At 39.6% G+C, this 15,828-nt stretch overlaps 1 protein-coding gene across 2 annotated transcripts in view; it reads left to right on the forward strand.

Annotated features, from left to right (window-relative positions):
- kcnk15 (potassium channel, subfamily K, member 15) overlaps positions 1–8,208 on the forward strand; it is a 20,109-nt gene extending 11,901 nt beyond the window's left edge. Inside the window, exons 2-3 of one of the 2 annotated variants that reach the window (XM_034877214.1) lie at positions 5,836–6,212; positions 6,427–8,208. In XM_034877214.1, coding sequence (XP_034733105.1) covers positions 5,930–6,212; positions 6,427–7,436 — 1,293 coding nt within the window. In that variant the 5' untranslated portion in view covers positions 5,836–5,929 and the 3' untranslated portion in view covers positions 7,437–8,208. Of the gene's footprint in view, positions 1–5,595; positions 6,213–6,426 lie in introns of those variants that run through there. The other variant, XM_034877213.1, reaches the window with a different exon arrangement.
- Positions 8,209–15,828: the final 7,620 nt, after the last annotated feature.

Here is a 15,828-nt window from a genome sequence, read left to right on the forward strand (position 1 = left end):
CTCTCTCTCTCTCTCTCTCTCTCTCTCTCTCTCTCTCTCTCTCTCAAATTCAAAGGGGTTTTGTTGGAATTAAAGTTCCAAGAACAATGTTGCCAAAGCTTCAACATAGAATTTGTCCAAAAAATTTGGACAAAACACAATGAACAGTAATTTGAACCTAACACATTAGGATGATGTATGTTAATTATATAAATCTATTTGTATGGCAGAAATTAAACACAAACATAAAAACAAAAGTTCTTAAGCAATGTGAATGAAAATCAAAATAATAAAATACATTGCATTTTAAGACATCTTGACAATAGATAGTTAGTTAGTACAGGCCAAAAGTTTGAACACACCTTCTCATTCAATGTGTTTCATTTTATTTTCATGACTATTTACATTGTCGATTCTCACTGAAGGCATCCAAACTATGAATGAACACATGTGGCATTATGTGCTTAACATAAAAGTGAGAAATAACCGAACACGTCTTATATTCTAGTTCTCGTTTGGTTATTTTATATATATATGTATGTATATATATGTGTGTGTGTGTCTGTATATGTGTGTTTGTGTGTGTGTGTGTGTGTGTGTGTGTGTGTATATATGTGTATATATATATATATACATACAAATGTATATATGTGCATGAGACTATGAAAGTGAACACAATATTAGGATTGATTTAATTATACAGTATATCTTTTACTTCTTACTTAACCTCTGTGTAGAGAGTTTTTCTCTTCTTCTCTGACACACACTATACAGTCCAATTTATCTAGTAATCCAATCTGAGGTTCTCATTGGAAGTGTCAAGTAATCTCTTCAATAATGCATCATAACTTGGATTCAGTTTTCATACTGTGGGGCCAGTAGCACAAAGAAAGATTCATGTGTGTGAACATATCATTTGACCAAGATGGCATTTGACAGTAATTAGACAGATACATTTATACAGGGGAGTATTTCATCATTAGAAGATATAAATAGAATCTAGATTATCACAGGGGGATTCAATGTTGAATGTCCGCTGGTATGGGTTTCTATTTTTGGTCTTAGTTACTGTGGAAACCAGAGCGCTCTGCAGGCATCCAGTATTTGCTGTTGCTATTTAGTGCCTCTGCGTTATAAAAATAAGATTCCCCGTTGCCTTGTTCTCAGTGAGTTCAATGCTGATACAGACACAGATGGAACCATTAGGTCAGGACGAACTGTTGGTACATGATGAACATCAAGTTAAAGTAAGAACAAGAGATAAAGCATCATTTAGCCTAATACCAAAAATAAAAAAACTGTAATGGGAGGCAAACTTTCATTTCAGAACTCACTCATTCTGAATGGTTTAGTAGTTGGAGTATTGATTACGGGACCTTCAGAGTCAAATGTACAGTAGTTATCTCCCAACTGTATTGCATTGTCAGTAGGTTTGTTTAGTGTTGGTGTATGTAAGTACCTGTAGATTTGTATGTATGCATTTGTGTATATGATAAATAAATATATAATATGATGATGAAATAATGTGTTAAATTGTGAAGGGGGGCGACAGGACAGATGTCTCGGGTCCCGGGTCAAGGCAGGGGCCAACAGGGCCTCTTATGATTATCTTGTCCTGGGCACGAGCAAGACACACGTTGGCCCTGGCTCATGCTATGTAAACACAACGTCCCAGGTTTGATTCCAAACAGTAATATAGAAATATGGTGGTGGGTTTTTTAGAACAAAATGATATATATTTTTCAGTTTCTTGGTGCGCTTTACAACTCATCTGGAAAATAATCCTATTATTCCTATTTTATTTTTCACTCATCTACCAAAAGCATTTGTCCATATTTTTTTCTCTCCGGGTCTATGGTGATGCTACATTGTGATGCTGCATTTCTCTACTAAAACCCATCTGCCAATTCTTTAGGGGGGAAAAAATACAAATCTTGCAATATCCTGGAGGACTGCTTGTAGAAATTAATCTACAAAGCCAAACTTTTAGAATTGAAAGGTGATCTTTGGCAGTGAACAGCAGCTGTGCTTTAGAAAGAACAGCAGCTTGATACAGAGGATTTGTCTTTAGACAAACCTGTTGTCAGAGTAGTCTGAAAAACGCTTGAGGACCTGAAGACAAACATATGGACAATTGTGATTCAACGGCTTTAACAAGGGCTTTTAATTGAGATAAGGATCTGCTGGGTTCCTTTGACTCAACGATTTGATTTAAAACACAGAATTTGAATCTGCATTTTCAGAGAGTTGTTGTTTGTGCCGTGTCCTAATCCTATAAAGGAATAGAAATCTGTGAATTACTGATTATATGCTTTCTTTTTTCTGTTAATCGTGGCTTTCCTTTATGTGTACTGTTAGATATGATTATTGTTAAGAGCCTGTATGCAGAAATGAATCAAAGTTACTGATACAGTCATAATTTAGATACATTTTAACATAAACTTGGACTTCATTGAACATAGTCTTGCATTGCCAGACCATCCTCCACAGCGCTGGGGAGGAGGGTCTGGCTGGTCCACACTGCATCCCGGTATGGGAGAAAAACATGCTCTGGTTTATTGGCATTTCTTTAAACCAATCACAATCATCACGGGCATCGCTAAGCACCAGCAGAGCCAAGGTGCCCCTGCAAAATAGCCTCTGGAAGGAACTTGTTGTAGTGGAACATGTGAATGTTCAAAAGTTGTTTTAGCCGTGCAAGAGAGCTCCAATTGGACAGATAGTCTAGCTGGCTGTCTGGATTTACCCTGCAGAGATCTGAGGAGGAGTTCACCAGCCCTCAGAAATCAACCAAAGTTTAAAATTCCAACACAAAGAAAGGGGAAGGTAACGAGCATCCGGCCAAAATTAAAGTTGTCAGGTAGAATTTCTGGCAGCACTGGAGCAATCCGTGGATCATCAGGACTACAGACTACATTCAACATAACTTCAAAAGGAGCAGGGTGACTGGAAATGTACTGAGCGACAATGTATACAAGTAACAGACATTTTGACATCAGGAATGAGGAGGTTTATGTGTCATGATACAGAATACAACAGTGCCTTTATGTACCAGCAGTAAAATACGTACAATGCCAAACACTAACCTTTTAAAGGTCAAGTATGTAACGTGTTTCCTTGGTCTCTATCAAAATCGCTGGTGCCCGTTCAAAAACTTGTACTTTTTCACAAATATTACCACCACCATCAATTCCAAATATTCGTATTGGCTTGAAATTTTACATTTTAATTTGCACAAACTGGGATTCTGTATATTGATCACCATCTTGAAATTCATTAGCCGGTAAGGGACATAAAGGACATGCTACTCCGCTTTTTGAGTTTTTGCTGTCACTTAATTAACTCCCAGATGCTGCTAATGCTGCTAATGGGTGTTGTCGCTTCCCGGCCCCCAGCCAAATTGGACAAACACTGCATGTTTTCTGGATGTAAATTACATTTAGTCAAAACTACCTGCACTGTAATTAGCATAAAAGAAGACAGTGATTAAAATATTTGACCTGTCAGGGCAGACAAGTAGTTACCGTCATCTACACACCGGGAGTGAGATCTGTGTTCTAGTTGATGCTGTGGTTGAACAGCCAGAGACGGGTCTACTTTAGACTTTATACCAGGGAGACAGAGTTAGATGGTGACTGGTAATATCTGCTACAAACACGGCCAGACTAGGTTTAGATACTTATTATAATCGCTCATTAAACTTATTCAATTCAACTTAAGCATTTTTTTTAAATCAGTTCAATATAATCTGATATGCTCTATTTCGGTGGGCCATCCCAATATAATTAATGTAGTGCACTCGGTCCTTTTAAAAACACACCTGAAAACCATTCTAGCAGCCTTCCTTGAGGTAATCTGCAGTCTCCCCACCTAGCCTTCAGAACATCTTTAGATAACTTTGAAATTCATCCAACCCATCCCTGCAACTTCCATCACTCTTTAAGAAAGATCTGTCCACTACACAGTTTGTATTTTAACTCCAATGGATGGCAGTTCTATGATCAGTTGTTTTTAATTGTTCGTTTCAAATTGTGTGTGTGTGTGTGTGTGTGTGTGTGTGTGTGAGAGAAAGAAATTATGTGATAATGAAATGTAACTGAGAGCAGACAACAGAGAGAGCAAAAACAAAATCAATAAAGCATCTCTCTGAGTCTAAATACTGATCCTTAAACCCAGACCTGATGGGGATTGATGGGCCTCCTCCTCACTTTGTTCCAGGTCCTTGGGCTTTGAAAAGGATGTGAACACAAGCTGTGTGGATTGATAGGTGGCTGTTGGGGCTTTAGGTTCCTCTCTTATCAGCTGAGATGTAATTGATTTATGGAGAGCTGGTTTGAATCACAACAGGGATGCAAGTGTGCTGATTTAGCCACTTAACACAAAAACAGGTCCGCTGGGAGCAGGTTGTTCTGTTTAAGAGGAACAAAGGAACAAAGAGTAATCCACCTCCAGCACCCGGCTGCTGCTTCTCATGCCTACTGTGACATAGGGATGATGCTTCTATATAGTTTTAACTGTTTGTTTCTTTTCTTTCCATGTTTGACCAGAAAAATGCAGCCTAAATTAAGGACAATTGACGTTTTGATGCAGTGACAACATAATTCACAGAAAGAGGGCCCGGATCATGAAACGTAACTAATTAGCTTCAACCTCACTGACAGTTGAATTCTGTCCTTCTAGTACAAGTAACCATGGCAACCGGCATCACCTACAGTAGATTTCCAGAAGCATGTAGCAATGTCGTTTATTGAACCACTGTACCAGCATGCATCAGTTCCCTGATGTGCAGGGGCAACACGTCCCATTTACAAAAATTTTTTTTATCAAGTTGCTTTTTTATAATTTCAACCTGTCAACATGTGTATGTAAATGCATATGTAGGTATATTTCAATTTGTGAATATATGTATGTTGGGACAGTGTGTTGGTAATTTTATCCCTTTGGACTTTTTTTGTCACGTTATTCTTCCAATTTTATTTAAAATCTTCACTTGCTTTTCTTTTTAATTTTTCAATTGATAACTTGACAATAAGCCTACTTTTGTTACTGTGTTGTTATTTTGAAGCTGTACAATGAGTGGAATTCACATGGGGTGATCAATTAGTTTTCATTGTTTTTATTTCCTCATTTTAGATGTTTTTATAGGACCAACACAATCCTTTTTGATTTACTGATGTTTTGTAACCAGTGCAAATAAACACTAACAAATACATTTTCTTTAGTTTTTGACATGTTACCTCGGCATATGAGCTCCAAACACATTATATGAGCTCCAGACAAATTATATTTATTCATAATTATACATATTTAGGTTAGCTTTGAAATAGTGTGTCCTACCTGAAACAGTGTTGTCTCCACCTTGGATGCCCAGTTTTAAGGCCAGTTCTGATGTAAAAAAAAAAACCGCATGTTGCTGTCCAAGGTGCTGAACCCCCCCCCCCCCCCCCCCCCCCCCCCCCCCCCCCCCCCCCCCCCCCCCCCCCCCCCCCCCCCCCCCCCCCCCCCCTAATGTTAGATTGGTATCTGCCGAGTGGAGTCGGGAGTTTACTTGTTGCACACAGCGTTGATAAGACATTGAACATTGGTGCTAATGCTCAGCCCAGTATGTGTCTTATTCATACATTACATTACATTACACACAGCTTCATATTTATTTATTTTGGACTGGTTTGCGCATGCGAAGAGACAAGCTGAGGCCACTTTCTTAAACAGATGACAGCGCTCTCAATGCGCACAGCAGGATAGCCTTTGCGCGTTTTTACATTAACAAGACATCTGAACCTGATGATACAGATTTCTTGTTTTGTATTTTTCTTCTCCTCCACGCCTCTCCTGCGGCCACGTTTCACGCAACAGGCTGCAACACCAATGTAAAGTCTTCCCTGAGGAACAGTAGCCTACCACCTGTAACTGGGCTCATCCGGTCCCGACTTTCACGCCGACAGCGAGGATGAAGAAGCAAAACGTCCGGACCCTGTCGCTCATCCTCTGCATGTTCTCCTACTTGCTGGTCGGTGCCGCGGTGTTTGACGCGCTGGAGTCCGAGTCGGAGCACTCACGCCGACGCGTCTTGGAGCAGAAGCGCAACGAAATGAAGAAGAAGTACCGCTTCTCCGAGGACGACTACCGCGAAATCGAGCGAGTGGTGCTGCAAGCTGAGCCCCATCGTGCCGGGAGACAGTGGAAATTTGCTGGCTCTTTTTACTTTGCCATAACAGTCATCACCACCATTGGTAAGTTGATGTAATGTTTCTATTTTTAGAGCTAAGGGGTAATGTTTCCCTGTGTTGCTATTGTACAGTGGGGTATTTAAAAAAAAGTATATTTTTTACATCAGTGCAACATTTAAGGCTCGTTTGTTTCCAGACAAATTATAAAAAGCCAATTGATCCATGCAAGCGTCACTACGTCACAGTGTTGTTCTCATTTCCATTTCTCTGCATTAAGGTTATGGACATGCAGCACCAGGCACAGATGCAGGAAAAGTCTTCTGCATGTTCTATGCTTTACTGGGAATTCCTCTCACTTTGGTCATGTTTCAAAGTCTCGGAGAAAGGATGAACACTTTTGTCCACTATCTCCTACATAAGTTGAAGCAGTGCCTGGGATGTCGATGCACTGAGGTGTCTATGGAGAACATGGTCCTGGTGGGCTTCCTGTCCTGCATTGGAACACTGTGTGTTGGGGCCGCAGCCTTCTCCCATTTTGAGGGATGGAGCTTCTTCCATGCGTACTACTACTGCTTTATCACACTCACCACCATTGGCTTTGGGGACTTTGTAGCCTTACAGAAAAAGGAGGACCTCCAGGAGAAAACACCCTACGTGGCATTCAGCTTCATGTACATCCTGGTGGGGCTAACTGTTATTGGGGCCTTCCTGAATTTAGTGGTGCTTCGCTTCCTTACCATGAACACTGAGGATGAGAGGAGGGATGCTCAAGAGAGGGCATCTCTGAAGAGGGACAGAGGCCTGCTGGATGGGTCTCTGGGTCTCCATGTTGTAGAGGAGCAAAGCAGAGGCAGCCACAGAGAGAGGAACAGGAGCAATGCGGTGCACAATCGTAGCCACAGTACACTCTTGCTCCCAATGGAGGAAGGAACCAGCCGCACCAACCTTATTGCTTCCCCAGCGGAGGAACAGCTGAGACAAAGAAGCCTCTGCAGACACAGGCTACATTTTCAGATCGAGGCAGACAGACGCAGGCCGGAATCGAGCCTCAGCTCCCTCTGCTCATGTGTCTGCTACCGTTTGGGGATTTGTGAAAGTCCCATCATGGCTCGCCGTGATCAGCACGGCTGCCAAGTCAATTCTGTTTACTACAACTCAGTCTCTTATAGGATCCAGGGCTGCTCGCCAGGTTCCAGGGACAACACTGGACTCTCTTCCCCAGGAAGCACGCTCTCACCTGGGAACAGCTTCCGTGAGTTCCCTCGTTCAAGGAGAAAGTCTGTCTAAAGAGCACTATAGTGAAAGAGTGTTTGCACAGACTGTAAACAGTATTTTCAATGACACATATGTATTTTGTGTTTACATCTTAAGCATGTCAGAAGACACTGAGTCTGTCAAACAAATAAGTTGTCTGTTGTGCCTATTTAAGATTTGAATTTGTTAAGGATGAGATTTCTTATCGCCTTTTTACCATGAAAGTATTTATGTTAGTGATTCTGCTGTGTTCCTTGCATGTGTCGAAAGTTCAGTGCATGCTGAAGAGAATGTATAGCACACAATGTGAATGCATGAGTGCTATGTACAGATGTAAACAGTTGGACTTTTATTTATTAAATTAAACATTACAAAATGTAGGACATAGTGCTTATTAATGGCTGTAAAACTGTTTAGTGAAGGTATATGAATGATCCTCAGTGGACCCTGTTCTTCCTGCTTCAGACGAAACACTTTTCATGCCATAGCTAGATGATGTCATTTTACCTTTATATCAGGAAGGCCTTAACTAACTCTCACCAAGCACATGAGATATGTGGCTTCTTAGCTCTGTGGATTTAATAAATTGTTTTATTACTTATTATGGGGAGGGGGGCAATCTAATAGAAAGAGACTATGATTGTTATGACTGAATCTGTTGTAATGGATGTAGCACACAACAGTTATGTAGCAGGTTCCAAATAAACTTCCCCAATTCCAGCCTGGGATGTGTTGTTTCCATGTAGACTTGGTTTGTAGTCAGATTTGATGTGAGACTCTTACAGTGTTATTTTATTAAACCAAAAGAAAGGACCACTGACTGTGTGAGGGTTTTTATTTCAAGTTTGGACTGCTGTGTCTCAGTGGTAGAGCGGTTACCTGCCAATTGGAAAGTTGGTGGTTCAATCCCTGGCCCTTTAGTCCCATGTCAAAGTGTTCTTGGACCAGACGCTGAAACCCCAGTTGCCCCCGATGCTGTGCATTTAGAGTGTAAATATGTGTGTGTTTGTCTGAAGAACAGGTGCCACCTTGTACGGCAGGCTCGGCCACAGTGTGTGAATGGTGAATGGTTCCTGTACTGTGTAAAAGTGCTTTGACTAGTCGTTGAGACTAGCAAAGCGCTGTCTAAGAATAGCCCATTTACATTTCAAAGTTTGTGTTTTATGAACTGTATCTAATATATTTTATCACAGTAATACAGTGGTACAGAGAACTGATCGTGCCAGTTATAATACTTTTGGCGATTTAGCAGGAATTACAGTGACTAACTGATTTCTAATAGACAATAAACCCAGTAAGCTTTGATCTGGTGATTTCCACTTCAAAAGACTTGTAGATGTGGAATTTGAAATGAGCAAAGGCTGGTGGAAAATTTCAGCCACATATTCATATGTAGTATAGACCTGCTTCACACTCAGTGTTGTAACAAATGGTGTTATGTAACCACATTTCAGACAACATTAGCTCACTTTCAACCTTGAAGTTTGACTTTTTTTATTTGCAACTCACAAAATCAGTGATTACAGGGAAAATAGCAGTTGTAGAATGTTAAACAAATACATACCCATACATGAGTGAAAACTTAAGATAATTATACTTTATGTATTTTTATTTTAACAATATTGTATACTGGAACAAATATTGTATTATATCTCATTGTATTTAACTGACAGCTTAAGTTACTTGCTGTACTTTTGCTTTACTTGCGTTAGCTGCTTTACAGATTCAGATTTTACATACAAAATATATGAACTATGTAGACATATATATATCATCCATCTATAGTCTATAAAATGTAGAGTAGTTGAAATTGTCTTCATCTTGACCAACTACAACAGTAAAATGCTCCTTACACAGAAATGCATCAGTAATAATAATGTAATGTATAATATCGCTTCACACACTATGAGTAATTTCACTTGATACGTTAAAGGTCAAATATGTAATACATTTACTGTAATAAATCCCCAAATTACCCCAATGGGTCATCAGTTATAAAGGAAACATGCTAAGGTGAAATACTATCTTTTCTGATAACAATGTTAATGCCAGTATTTCTTTCATTTTGAAGAGTTTCTGTTTTGGCCTGTGTGTTATCAACTGCCCAGTTTGACACCCATGCTGGGTTGCCAGATATTCCTATAAAAATGCAAACCCAGCGTACTACAGCTGTAACGTGACCAGAGATGTAACAATCCCCGGGTAAATATTGGACATGTATTTGAAAGATGGAGACAGATTAGAGCCCTGAAGGATGCAGAGTTGGCTAATTTCCTCCTGAACAGGTAAGCATTAGCTTACGCAACGCAAGAACTGCAATGTTTTCATCTTCCAGGAATTGTGTACGGATCCTTGCAAATGGAGCCGTGCATTATCATGAAGCAACATGAAGTGATGGTTGATGATGAATGGCACAACATGGCCTCAGGATCTTGTCACGTTATCTCATAATATCCATAATACCATAACAATACCATAATAAACGCCTGCCATAACCATACCATAACCCCCCAAAACCGCCATGGGCCACTCAATCCACAATGTTGACATCAGCAAACCGCTCACCCACACAACGGCATGCACACTGTCTGCCATGTGCCCTGTACAGTGTAAACCGGGATTTATCTGTGAAGAGAACACCTCTCCAAAGTGCCAGACGCCATTGAATGTGAGTATTTGTTCATTCAAGTCAGTTACGACGACAAAATTTACTATTTATATATTTATATATATTTACATACATTTTTAGATATATAAATTTATTTATGTATACATATACGTATATGTAAATTTATATACACGTGTGTGTGTGGGTTTATGTATGTATGTATGCATGTATGTATGTATGTGTGTGTGTATGTTTATGTGTATGTATGTATACAGTATGTGTATATGTATGTGTGTGTGTATATGTACATGTATGATCTGAATGTGTCCTGCACCATTGGAGCCATTGTTGTTTTACTACTTCTAACTCTCCCAAGTATTCTTGTCTGTTTGAGCTATGAAGTAAATAATAAAAAGTCCATAAACAAAAAGAAGAAAATATCAATATTTCAAGTAAATTAACATTTCACCTTCTTTACTGTCACAAGATAAAATCACCTCGTGCGTCTTAACGTCTGCCCATTACCTCCAATTGCTATTTCTAAAATCTGTTTTTCGGTTTGAAATGAGGAACGGAAATCACCAAGTCTATACATAAGTGCCCCCCAGCATACATTTCAAGCCATCTGTTGATCTGCTGGAACAGTAAGCTACTTTACATATAAATGTAAAACTGATAGGGCAATAGAATCTGAAATGGTGATTGGTTATAAAATGCCATCTGCTCTGGCTGCTTGGGGTTGGAAATGTTTCCTCTCTTCCTTACATTGTCACATCACATGCGGTAATTCTGAACCACGCTTTACTGTGTGCAACAAGTCAGGTTAACAAATTCAGTATAACAAAGTGTTTCAAATATACAGGATTTTCATAATACTGAATGATCACATGACAGCGAAAAAGGAAGAGAACGTAAGATACAATAACGTTGACAAGGTGGCCCTCTACAGGTGATGACACTGTGAGAAAAAGACAGACCCAAACACGTAGAGAAATTATTTAGCCACTAGAGGGCAGTACATGTCCATGCAGCAGCAGTGAGCTGGCTGATGTTGATCTGTAAAAGTGTGATTTTGTTTAATTCAGAGACAATGGCCATTATTATAGCAACATGATTAGGAATTGGTATTTTAATATTTTTATGGAAATTACGTTTTTTCCATGGTAGTCATTACCAAACAAATTCACACATGATAATCAAGCGAGTCAAGTCAATCATATTTATATAGCCTACAAATCAAAAATTTGTCTTAAGGCACTTTACACTCTGTACAGCTTACAGCACCCTCTATTATTAGACCCATAATTTGGAATGAAATTGAGGGGGAATGAAACCCCCCCCCACAAATCCTTTTTTTTAAGATTATTTTTGGGCGTTTCTGCCTTTATTTGATGAGACAACTAGGTGAGAAAGGGGAGAGAGAAGGGGAAGACATGCAGGAAATCGTCACAGTTTGGATTTGTATCATAGACCTCTGCATCGACGCATAAACCTCAAAGTTTATGTGCACCTGCTCCACCCACTGAACCCACCCGGCCACAACCCCACAAATCCTTTTAACAGGAAACAAGAAATGGGAGAAACCTCAGGAAGAGCCGAGGAGGGATCCCTCCACCAAGACAGACAGGTGTGGAATAGATGTTGTGTGGACAGAATGGAAAGAAGCAGAATTACTGTGATGATTACATGAAGGGCAGTTATGATTGTTACTTTTATTCCTAAAAGTGGCAAAAGTATTATCATATAATACTGTAAAATTTCCTGAGGTGAATGCATAATTCTCACAAAACACATTTTCTTTATCACTGACAGATTTGCAAAACAGGCAATGTTTTTTCCTTCCATTTTCTGATGTTTTTTAGACAATTGTGCATGTACAGTATGTACAGTATGTATGTATTCATGTCAAAAAATACATTTTTAATGGTAGATAACAAAGGTTTACTGTGTGAACTCTCAGAACTAGAGATTGCTCCGTGCATGCTGATACTCAACAGCAGCAGAGAGTGCACTTAAGAGTTTTTATGTGCCCAGAAAGTGAGCCAATAATGGCGCAAGTATTGATAGAAACAAGGCTTAGTTTCGGCATTATTCTGCCTTTCAAAGAATTGATTTTCGAAATGATTTTTTTAGATTACTTTTTTGGAGCTATTCCCTTTACTTGATGGTGGCAGTGGATAGACAGGTAAGGTGGAAGAGAGATGGGGGACGACACACAGCAAAGGGCCACAGGTCGGATTCGAACCCAGGCCGCTGCAAAGGACTCAGCCTGCATGGGGCACACACTCTTACTGGGCGGGCTAGAGGTCATCCCTCAAAATACTACTTTTGGTTTATAAAGCACTAAACGGTTTACGGCCAAAATACGTTTCTGTCTGATCTGCTGCTATACATTAAGAACCATTCAGGTAATCGGGTAAGTTCTGCTTTCTGTCCCCAGGGCCAGAGCTAAATGTTTTTATGCTCCACATATCTGGAACAATCACCCAGAAACTCTAGGTTTCTTTTAAATCATGGCTGAGACTTTTCATTTTTATGCTATGTTTCAGAAATTGTTCATTTTTTACACTGCACTGTAACTTTTATTCTTGTATTTTCATGCCTGACTTATTTGATTTTCGCTGTTTTTAATGATTTTGAACTGCTTTTTTAATTGCCTTGTTGCTGAAATGTGCTTTACAAAGAAAGCTGTCTATTGATATTTTAGATTTTGATCTGACCAGCAGTGAGAAAACCAAAATAAACCCATTCTGAGAATGGATCCAGTAATGGAGTCTAAAACACATCATATTGGCGGTGGTTAAGGACCCAAATCCTCCTGTCAGGTCTTACTGTGTCAAAGAGCGAATTACAGAAAAAAACAGATGTAACTCGGATGTTTGGATGATTGAGTGCACGACTGTATTGTGTTATCCACAGAGCCTTTTCTCATTGACTGGCCTTGTTTCCATAATTTCATTAGCTACAAATGTTGATTTAACAGATATTGATTATCTAATAATTCTAATACATATTAGCTCACATTGTTTCTAATACATCAAAGTAATTGATTCAAATATGAATTTTCCAGGAACTGGTTATCAGACAAACTGCCTGAGTGGCACAAATACAGTATTGGCACAAAACCAGGGCACAATTAGTTCACATTGATGGATTACAGCAGAGATGCCCAAACCTTTACAACACTAAAGCTTAAAATGACACAGCATAGTGTGCTCGATGGCCACTTGCTGTTCTCATTTGGATGTCCTTGCATAAGAGGTTTGGGTGAAAAGGGATGAGTTTCAATGAAATCAGAGTATAATCCTGCTGCTAATTCAGTTTTGTTAACTGTTTATTATCATTGCAGTATTTTCCATCGTATCCAAAAAAGGTAGAATTCATGCTTGTTGGGTGAACTGAAACAGTGAGAGAGGTGATCTTTCTTTCATTAGCGTGTATCACAGACTCACAGAAATACCCCCTGGTGACAGAAGAATCCCTTCATCTTATGCAGTCATTTTATTTTCTGCCCAAACAATCTTAGGTTTTGTGAGAGTTTTTTTGTGTGCCCAAGGACATGGATCAAAGTAAAGTGCTACATCTCATGGTGTAATGAATGATCTTGAAAGGGATATCCAAATAGAGAGTCATCAAAATGGGAGCTAGTACTCTTTGGAGAAATAATTACATTCATCTCACGTTCTACGGCAAATTCCCCCCGCAAAAGTGAATAAACAGTTTGTATTTCACAGGCAGGGGATGTCTTTGTTACTTCTCTTTATGATTGTGTTTATTTCACCCCACACCCACGTATATATCATTTAGGTCTCGAGATGACAAAAGATATCTTGTGTGACACAGATAATGGGTCAATTTTAAAGTGTCTAGTCTGTGCCATTTAGCAATTGATGGCTGCAAGTAAGCATGCATCAAATCCTTTAAAAATTAGTCTACATTGCCATTGTTCAACAAGCTCCTGTGTGATTTCTTTATCGTAAGAAAAGACACTGATGACAGTAAATGTGTGCTGCATACATTGCAGGGCCTTTATTTTATTTACCAAACTCTATACAGTGCAAATGTGGACAAAAGTAAAAGATAAAGTAAAATAAGTTGACCTGTAATGTTATTTTGTACATTAGAAGAAGATTTTACCTTGTTAAAATGAAGGTGAAAGTTGAATAGTGGCTTCAATTTTATGGGATTATTTCTTTTGAAAACCTTTTACATTATTTAGCTACTCCATGAATAAATCTTTATGACGGAAGGTGAAATCAGCTCAAAATAAAAGAAGAAACTAAAACATTTGACAGTGGTGATAAACAATAAACCCTCTGTTATACACCCATCCAATAATTTATCCATTAATAACTTCAAAGGTGCATTTTAATTGAATAATACAGGTCCTTTTAGTTACAAATGAAGGTGAACTTGTAATGGTATTGTGTAAATTTTAAACTTGAATTCATTTTCCAAAAAAGTGAAAGTTGTTCCATTAAACAATGGAATTGTTATCCATTAAAATGTACCAATGTTAACCGAAAGCATGCAGATGATCCATTAAAAAAACGCTTTATAGGAAGGATTGGCACTTCATCACATTTTCCCCACTGGAAGGGCACCTTAGAGGGCCTGTTACCATATTTCACCTACCTCAGGAGCATCCAAGCAGCCCGTCCTACCGGACTTGTGTACATTTCATTGGCAAAGAGGGTCTGGCCACTCTCCATTGACAAGTGTTGACTTCCATGAAGGCGGTTACTCTGTTAAAGTTTACAACGTTTGGATCTGCCCCGTGCCACTCTGGGTCTGCCATAACCAATCACTAGCGCTTGCTCGTGATGTCGGCTTAGCATCGCTAGCCTTAGCCAAGTCCTTCACCACTAACGGAGCAAGCTGGGAAATCAAACCCCGTGGGGAGGAGGGCCACAACATCATGGCCCCCAACAAAACTCAGCAAAGATTGTTCTGGCTCAGGCTTTAACTTCTGGATATTCGACAGCGTTGCCACAACGGACCGAATGGCTTCGCTCGCATCTATCTCCAACGCCTCAAGGTCATTGTTCTCAGACACTCCCTTTGTTCTCTGATTGGCCCGGTAAAGATTTGAGCGGAGAAAACCCAAGAATATACCGCAAACCCGGACGCAGTACTGAAGGAAAACAAAAATTGAGTTGGAGGACGTTGGAGGGCAGAGCCAGGCTAGCATCCCAGAACATACTTTTGCAAAAGAAATTCAAATGTGGTGGCTGCTTGGCTGTTTCTATATTTGCTTTATAATGTGATTACTTTAAATTTCCCTTTAAAGTTTCCTTCTACACTTTGATGTAAGTAGTGAGTAGTGTGATTAATCTGTCTTATTCTGCACTGTCCTGAACTGGCTCTGTAGCCATGACAAAAGAGAGGGAGGTGTGACTCAGTTTAAGTCTCAGACGTTTGGTAAATACAGGCAACGTGTCTCAGACAAACTTTACTGGCTATACAAATTACCCTTCCTCTATAATCATCTTGTAAGTCACAGTACACATGAGTCAGAGTATCCAAAAATGAGTTGAGGGTTGAAGGAAGATGAATAAGTCATGCAACATTCATAGCCACCACTGGGAGGCAGTGACACACTAAATAGCTCGCACAATGTGCCTCATATGTTTGCCCATTAACTTGTTTGCCAGCATCACACCCAACAACTCCCCACCTCCCCATCCTCTTCTCTACTGCCTCCACTGATCTGAGCATGAGATGGAGGTAAACGATGATGAATAACAATTAGGATCTCTCTGAACGGATACCAAAGAAGAGGCCAATATCAATATGAGATCTTTATATGCAAAATCT

The sequence above is a fragment of the Etheostoma cragini genome, chromosome 7, assembly GCF_013103735.1.
Source record: "Etheostoma cragini isolate CJK2018 chromosome 7, CSU_Ecrag_1.0, whole genome shotgun sequence".
In the NCBI taxonomy this organism is placed as follows: domain Eukaryota; kingdom Metazoa; phylum Chordata; class Actinopteri; order Perciformes; family Percidae; genus Etheostoma; species Etheostoma cragini.